The sequence below is a fragment of the Centruroides sculpturatus genome, unplaced genomic scaffold, assembly GCF_000671375.1.
Source record: "Centruroides sculpturatus isolate CEXI.00-Female unplaced genomic scaffold, Cexi_2.0 scaffold305, whole genome shotgun sequence".
Taxonomy (NCBI): domain Eukaryota; kingdom Metazoa; phylum Arthropoda; class Arachnida; order Scorpiones; family Buthidae; genus Centruroides; species Centruroides sculpturatus.
This window is the reverse complement of record NW_019384644.1, coordinates 71910-81096: the sequence shown is the minus strand read 5'-3', so window position 1 is coordinate 81096 and position 9187 is coordinate 71910. Positions and strand designations below refer to the sequence as shown.

The 9187-nt window shown below is 28.4% G+C and overlaps 1 protein-coding gene across 1 annotated transcript; it reads left to right on the top strand.

Moving 5' to 3' along the window:
- Positions 1-3283: 3283 nt before the first annotated feature.
- On the top strand, positions 3284-4754 carry LOC111626084 (adult-specific rigid cuticular protein 15.7-like). The gene is made up of 3 exons (XM_023369367.1): positions 3284-3610; positions 3820-3930; positions 4003-4754. Exons 1-3 carry the CDS (start codon positions 3602-3604, stop codon positions 4483-4485), a joined length of 603 nt encoding a protein of 200 aa, XP_023225135.1. The 5' UTR covers positions 3284-3601; the 3' UTR covers positions 4486-4754.
- The last annotated feature ends 4433 nt before the right edge of the window (positions 4755-9187 follow it).

The window sequence follows — 9187 nt, the reverse complement described above, 5'->3', positions numbered from 1 at the left end:
AATATAGATTTATTTGCTAAATTTCTAAATTCTCAAGCTTATCAATATGCAATTGATAGATTATATATAGTTTATAGATCATTTAATATAATTTATAAACTCTTTATTTTATAAATAATTTAAATACTATATTTATTTAGGTCTTAGTTCGTTAGTAAAACTATTTCATAAGCAAACTAGTTTTTAAAAATTTCAATTTTAATCTTTATTTTCTTTAATCGGACTCAACCAGATCACAGAACTTGTTTCAATAATTATTTGGGCGTTTGTAACAAGCCACTTCATTGTCTAGTATTATTGTTATTAACTGAATGAACTTACAATTGTCATGATCTATCCCTATAAATTATATTAATAAATAGAAATTCCGTATTAAAATTATAGGAAATTTAGCTTTAATGCTATTTAACTTATATTAAAAATAAATTAAATATGATCCTGTAGGAAAATAACTAATTTGAATATTAAAGGGGGCAAATCACTTTCGGTCTGACAGAACGATATCCAAAATTGAAGTTCGTGGCGTCCTTTATACCAAGAGAATGAGGTTAATTATTTTAACTACAAATCCGGTTTCACGATTTGTTAATCGTGATCAACTCGTGATCGTCGAAATCAAAATTAGCCAATTATAAGCAATTTATAGCATTTAAATTTAATTATGTAGTATTACTATTAAAGATAAACATAAGATAGGAAATTTGTTATGTAAATTCTTGGCTAAAACTGAAATTGAGAGCAACTATTACTATTATTTCTAACAAAAAAAAACGAAATATATAAAGGTCTCCATATCTAGTAGAACCTTAAATAATGGCCAAGTTTTACGGTGTTTAGAGGTTTAGAATAAAAGAAAACGTGAATAAATAAATAAATATTTGTGAAAATAATAATATTGTTGTGATATTTCGAACTTTAAAATGTAGCAAACTGTGTATAATTGTAATACCGATCATTGTTTACTGTATTTTTGACGTATTTTTTTAACGTTTGATTTATATTATTTGAATATATGTGTTACGTAATAAGGTTATTCTTTATTCTAAATCATTCACAGAGTATACTTTTGCGTATTCAAGTAGGACTATCAGCATATTTGTCATATTTATAACTATAGAATGCGTGACAGATCGTGAAAAGCAGAGAAATCTTAAGAACAATAGAAAAGCAGGAAATGGAACGTTGCATTGTTTCCCTATGTCGTCAAATAAGAAACAAAAATCATAAAATTCTTATATAAAGATATAGAAATTTTTCCACTTGTCTGAATTCTTACAGAAGATAAAATATGAACTANTTCGAAAAATCTCATTTTCTGTAACCTGTCACTTGAATACAATATACGTATAAAACACAATTGTATCTTAAAATTATTTATCCAGAAAAATAAATTATTAATTTTTTTTTATTTAGAACAAATTAATTTATAATAAAATTGATAAAACGCAAAAGTCAACGATGAAACAAAATATTGTGAGAAGTTCGAGAGAATATTCATAACTAGACTTTACTACTATTCAATTTTTATCTGATTTGCAAGGTTACATCTTTAAAATATTGTACTGTACATTCTCATAAGTATACTTTTTTAATACATCGGTATAGGTACGGTAATGGCGCGTGATATCTTGATGTTCTACATCACGTTTTATTAAAACAATTGAAGTCTTACTGATTGATGTTTTCGCTTCAAATAATTGATCTAGGACTACGTTTCATTTAAAATAAACATTACTTCTAGAAACTTGTAATTCCTTCAAACGAAAGCGTAAAAATTGTAGGGCCTGTATCTTGTCTTCTTTCATATGATTTATTGTTATGACTCCGGAACAAGAGTTTCTCGTGATTATATGTTTGAGCGTATGATTATGTTTTATGAAATGTTTGGCAAACTTGAAGAAATTCCCATTAACTTCCACGCTTTTTTTTCGATTTTAATCTCGGGCAGTGATCGCAAAGAATATTTTTAATTATATATTAATTTAAAATAAAAAATGCTAATAAATAATTATAACTCCGTGTAAGCAATTGTTTTTATTTCGAACAGGTTTTAAATTTTATTTATTTATTTATTTATTTTTCCTACGTAAAACTTAACGTTTTTATATCACGCAAATTTAATTTTGTTAATTTATTCGCCGATATTGATAACGGAATAGAACAATAGCAATCTCTTTACGAATTCCATCATCCACGATAGTCACGAGTTAAGAGAAATTATTTTCTTACTTATTCCGAAATACCTTTTATCCAATGATGCCATCTCTGAAAGTCTTTCATTTTGCTACAGAAGTCGCTACTAAATGTACAAAAGGCACGCAAGTGCTACCCCCTTACTACCACGAAAAGAACTCTAATGTCTCACACGTGATACTTAACATCACCTTATCGGTCAGGGCTGGGATGTCCCGCCTTTCTCAAACTGTTGGTCATATGCCCTCATTCCATTCCGTGTCCTTGACAACACTTCCCTAATAATAACGCCAAGTGAGATTAAAACGCCCAACATCACACCACGTAATTTAGATACATCTTCGTGATCTTCTTTTTTGTTCATTTAATAAATTTCTTAAACACTTAAAAATTTGTTTAAATATTTTTATTGTAAATTTAAAAAATAAATTTATAAAGGTTTAAAATTTTATATTTTAATTTTTAATTTTTAAATTTAAGTGGTTTTGTACTTTATGATCTTGTATTCTCTTTAAACGAGATTCTTTTCATAAAAGTGTAATTTTAAAAAAAGAAGGAGGGGGAAAAAGCTATTGATTCGTTTTCGCAGCTGTTTATTGTTAATTCAAACAACGTATACGCCCGAGGGAACAAAGTAAAAGCTTACCTAAACATCGTCAACTCTCACTTTCATTCTGAATAACAAAAAAAAAAAGATAAAATAATTCCATTTGGAAACAAATCACAATGCTTCCTATATATCATATTCTAGAAAATAAGCTTCGAATCAAATATAATGATAGCCGGTGCATATGATGAACATAATTACGGGGCAATCTCTTTGTATTTTGTGTCATATTAATAAAAAAATCTGTTACGCAATTTGATGGTCTTCATCTTTTCTTAAATTAAATTACCTAAAAAATCGTACTCTGAAATTACAAGCGTAAGTTAATCGTTCTGCAAATATAATATATATTCAATAAAATTATCTGATAAAAAATGGAACAGGTTTTCTTCAATAAACAAAAAAACTAGTAGGGTTTGCCTCCAGTTAGTAAACCCCTTTGTGATCCTTCATAAATCTTCATTAAATCGATTCATTTCGTAACATATCTCTCAATCTTAATCTATATTGTTATTCCATCATCGAGATTAGAGATGCCGACAAGTGGACTTTCCATTCTTTGTTACTTTCGTGTATTTACCGGAAATAGGACATCCCATAATGCCCGCGGTCAAACCAAGGTTGCAAAAATCAGGTTTCATCAGCCCATCCCATCTAACCGTGCGCTACTATCTGTTGCACGCTTAATTGAGGTACAAGGTAATCATCTGATAATGTCCACGATGAGAGAGTGGACAGTATATAAGACTGCTCACCGACCGTTTCAAACACACTCGAAGAAGCTTCTGGAAGAAAGAAATCATGAATATGGTGAGTTCAGCAATGCTTTGAAGAAAAATACATAGAAAATTCATAATATAATATTTTTCTTGAATATTTTAATATATAATAATATTGTAAATTTAACATTTTTGAAATTTTTTCAGCATTCGTTACATACTTTTAGTTTTAATACAATATCAAATTTAATTATTTTTTGTATAGAAAATATAATAAAATGCTAACGTTGAATTTTTCAGCTACCTCTATTTTTCGTTCTTATGGTGGTTGGATGCCAAGCAGGATATCAAACAGGAGGTTATAATCCTGGAGGAGCTGGCTATAATCCTGCATACTATGGCGCAGCTGCTGTGGGTTTCTTTAAGATAAGATTTTATTCGGAAAATTTCTATGTATATTAATTTATTTTCTATCGATTATAGGTTGCTAGACCTTATTATTCAGGACCAATTGATGAAAGCCCGAAGCCTTATGATTTCTCTTACGTTGCTCCAGCAATTGGAGGACAGAGTACTAGAAAAGAAACTGGAGATGGTTCGGGAAGAGTTGTAGGATCTTACACTTTGAACGATGACGATGGACGTTCAAGAGTTGTGGAATACGTTGCTGATGCAGGAGGTTTCCGTGCATCTGTAAAAACCAATGAACCAGGAACAAGAAGCGACAGCCCAGCTGATGTCGATTTCCAGTCCACAGCTCTCGATCCCTTTAAGCCAGGATTTCCTTTTGGACGTGGTGCTGGTGGCAGATATGCCGGACAGCCCTCTCATGCTTATCCACACTACGGAAGAGTCGGAGCAGCAACAGGAGCAGCAGGATATGCACCTGATGCATATCATGCTGCGGCATCAGGCTATAGCAATTCTATACATCATGGAGCTGGTAAATATGGGAGGGCTTGGTAACTTTTATAGAAAAATGGGAATTTTTGTTCAGTTTAACTAGTGGGCTGTCGGGGTTTTCTGGTTTTTTTTTGCGAAATGTTACGTGATACGTCAAGCATCATCATTTTTCGTGTTATTTTGCTTACAATTGTGTCTGTGATTATTTCCCACTATCGTTTATGTTTTATGTACAAAAATATGTTTAAATACTCATATAATCATCTGTGATAATACAAAATATGTATAATTTTAAATGCTTGAATAAAGATGCTTTGGAATATACGAATATATTTCTGTTTTTTGGTTTTCTAAATGAAATTTTATCATAACCTAATTTACTTCATGGTTAAACCAATCAAAATATTTACTTACTATTTAATTAAATTTATATTCAAAAAACAATATGAAAGTTTCAAATAACGATCGTTGTTGTTCATTCAATGTTATTTAGAATTTCTATATATTTAAGCTGTTTCATGACAGAACTTTAAATTTACAAACTCTTCTACTTCATAATCATAACATCTTACCTTAAAATCTATATAAGTTATATCTGTGTAACTGTTTATATTGCAAAAACGGTCTTCAAAACAAGCGCAAATTGACGCAAGATGACAATCAAAACATTAATATAAAACATACGAACACTTCTTTATATTTGAATCTTCTCGATGAGATCTGAAAGTTCTGTGACGTCGAATGTAATAAACGAGAAGTCGAACGATACAAAATACAAATAATTATTTTTTAACTTGATCTTTTCCTGTTTAAAACAATAAAAACTCCATTAGGTACTCAATCAGAATTTTCTTCTATTTTCAATACTTTTTTCTGTACATTTACTTACGTTCTAGACCTAATATTTAAGGATATAGAAATTATTTTTTGTCAAATTTTATTATTTAAAAAATATAACACAATTTTGAAGATATTTTGTTTGTTTTTAATTAAATGCTGAGGGATTAACAAATGTGAGTGTTTCGACTTTCGAGAAGTCCTACTTTAGTAAAAATACTATTAGAAAACTTTCAGATTTAAATCGCAATATGACAGTGACCAGAAAGTGTCGTTTTTACGCTTTAAATATATATATTTTGGATAATTCTATACATCCCAAGATAACAAAAAAACATAACAATTAATTAAACTTTTGTCTCGAATCATTCCTACATTTATTTTTATTTCATTGCTATTTTAAAACTGGTTCTTCAAGTACGGACTATACTTAAACAACTTGCGTGATTCACGCACAGTTCTTTTCAAATGTCCCGCAAACATCTCATCAAATGCAACATGTCAAAGAATTAATAAACAAGCAAATTTATTTTAAAATAAAATCTTTAAGTACGATAGGAACAATCTATTGAACGCATTGCATACACAATTCCAGTCATGATCACATATTAAATACATAAATATATTATTGTAATTTTTTCGAGTTAGTTCATAGATCATCAAATTTAACGACCAACGAGAAATCTGGCCTAATTGAACAAATGTGTTGATAGTAAATCTTTATTTTCCAAAAGTAATTAGTCCTGTAAAACGTTTCAGAAATATTTTATAAATATAAATCTGAGATTGTCGAATAATAGAGACGATAACCCAGCCTATTGCCTGGAGAAACTAAGTTCGAGTTTGAATCGGATTAAAAATTTTCATGAGTAGATTGACCCGAATACGTCGGATCCCATCTCTCACTAACAGCCCTGGCAGTCATGAAAAAGACTTTTAATGCTTATGGGGGCGAAGGGCTAAAATATATCAACATAAAGACAATCTTTAAACCAGAAGTTTATCTTTATAACGTTATGTAAAATGCTATATTTCTGATCATCCTGTAAAAAATATTTTTAAAAATTTGCTTAAAACATCTTACAAACACACATACAAACAACTGACAGACAAACGTTTTACAGATCAATACGATTTCTCGAAGGAAAATGTCCAACCTTCGTTTTCCAACCGAATTCCTATCTTAAAATAATTTTATAAACCGATTATATATGAAAATATATAATAATTTCTAAATATATGACATTTACTTCATATGTTTTCTCGTAAATTATAGTATTATTTCTGTTTATTATCAAATATGTCCAATAAATAGAAAAATATATACACTCTCCTTTAATGTTTTTAATGAATACAGGAAAATTTGCTATTAAATCTTATTTTATAAAATTTATTCTGCAAGCGAAATATGTCATTCGAAATTAACAGCAAATATAAAAATAAGTTATTTATAATGTAGTGTATTTTATTTTATTATAAGTCGAAATCGCGATATTTTTATCGAGAAACAATCGAGGAAAATTATAGACTTCCTTTTCCTATATACACGGAAAAACTGTTATTTAAGAAAAATTGTTACAGGAGTGAGTTTTCTTTCAGTTTAGAACTTTTATACAAAATATTAATATTTATTTTTGCACCTTTAATTATTAATGTGAGAACTACATTTGCATTTTGAAATTTTGTACAAATAAAAATCTGCCTTTTCAAATTTAAATAATAAAAAAAATTGCATTTTATACGTAATAATTACAGATAGAATTTCTACTATATAAGAAATAATGAATATAGAGCAGAATGTAATGAGTAATACATGGATACGTGCTAAATATCTAGAATGAATCTAGATCAAGTCCTAACTTTTCTAGGACACAGATCCGTTAAGAATCTAAAGCTAAAGATCCTCCCATAGAAAAATGCATATGTAAATCTGAAAAAAATAATGGATTCAATTTATTGCATCGAAAATTATTTACGTATTAATAGAAATAAGTAATTTATCAACAATGTATCGATGCGATTTCAAAATTTAAAAAAGAAATTTGTTTTGACAACAAATAAGACGAAATCCACCATTAATTCATATTAGAGAAAAATTTAAAATTTAATTTTTATAAACTTTTTTTACGTTTCTTCGGTTAGACTGTCATTTCGTGGATCCTTCTAAATCCTATCCACAGAGTTGAGGTTAAGAATCCTTGACAATATGATGTTAGCCTTCTTACATTAGAACTGTAGAACATCAGCAATATATGTCTGGTTTTAAGTTAATTGACTAACGTAGCTCATCTACCTTGATCTACTAGAAGGTCGCAGATTCCTTTAAAAAAGAGCAACTCTACTCTATGAAGGATTTAGATTCAAGTTCAGTACAGACCCTCACGAATTTTCATGAGTAGGCTGAATCGGATTTGTTTTTTCATTCCACACAATGATGATCGTTCTCGCAATTTTGGTTCTATAAGAGTGAATATCACACGAAAAATCCATTCTGCTTTTGGGTTGAACGACCCATTTTCGTACACTTTGACTGAAACTATTACAACTATTATAGAAATGCCAAAGAATGGTGTCGTCTAGAAACAGTCGCGTCTACTAAAGTCGTGTCATCTGGAAACACTTTATAATAATACTAAACAACGCCCCGTATGTAGTATGTTATAATATGTAAATAACCTACGACCTGACAAAATATATGTTTGAGGATAATAAAATGACTTGTGTGTGACTTCATGCTTCAATATAATATAGTTCAATTCATTCATATAATCAATTTTTTATAAAAAAAAAAAAAATAGTAATCTTCCTGTATTTTCCTCCCAAAAAATACAGGGAAATAATAGTGTATAGAAAGATAATAGTGTATTACTCTATTGATTAATGTGGTCAAGACATTAAGTATAGTAGAGCCACAAGTACTCTATTATAATTGTATGGAATGAATATTTAATTTTGTATTATTTTTTTTGTTATTTTGATATGATATTATATAGTTCAAAATTTATTTTCAATAATAGCTCCTGAATTTATGATATTGAGAACATGGGCTTAGGAATCAGGAGAGAAGCCAACATTCCTCCCAAATTCGGGCAAAACAAGAACAGAAAATCAGAGAAAACAGAAAAAGGTTAACAAATAATCAGTGATAAGAAATAAAAAAATTGGTATTTCTGTTTTTATTTGCGTAAAATTTCGGGAAAATCAACCCTCCCTACTCCATTAACCAAGGTATTCCCATAAGCTTATGATTGAGTACTGTATATGAAAAATCATAAATTCGATTTACGACGGCTCTGTTAACGGTCGTAAAAGAGAGGATCTACTGTATAAATACAATCAATTCATTATAGCTTACAATAAAAAATAGCCTACACGAAAAAAAAATAATAATAATACAAAGTTAATAAGAGAAACATTATGTATACGGAAGTTAATGAATACGGAACTCAAGATACAGTATTACCATTTAAATTTTAAAGTTTAAAGCTTATTTACTTAACAAAACATATTATAATTAATTCCTTAAAAGGTAAGAATGTTTAAATCATATGAATGACTTTTATGTATATTACTTACCCTATTTATATATATATAACTGTAATGTTTAACAACGTGCATCATACATATTTAATGAATTTAGTACAGAAGTAAATATTTATGAAAATTTTATTTTTCATAATGCATTTATTGTACTAGGCCTAAAACAATTTGATTTAATAAAAATAAAATTCGATATTTCTATTTATTAAATAAAACATTATAAAATTTAAAAAATATATTAATAAATTTAATAAATTATTTTAATATTTACAAACCTATAATATACTAAATTTAATTTTGTAGGAGAGGAAAACAACTTAAATCGAGACTTTTAAACATTGAAACTATTTTAAAAATAATTTATAATAAAAATTAATTTTATATTTTA

Coding starts and splice junctions, on each gene's coding strand:
- LOC111626084 (XM_023369367.1), top strand. Junction 3,931..4,002: donor CATACTATGGCGCAGCTGCT/GTGGGTTTCTTT, acceptor TATCGATTATAG/GTTGCTAGACCTTATTATTC.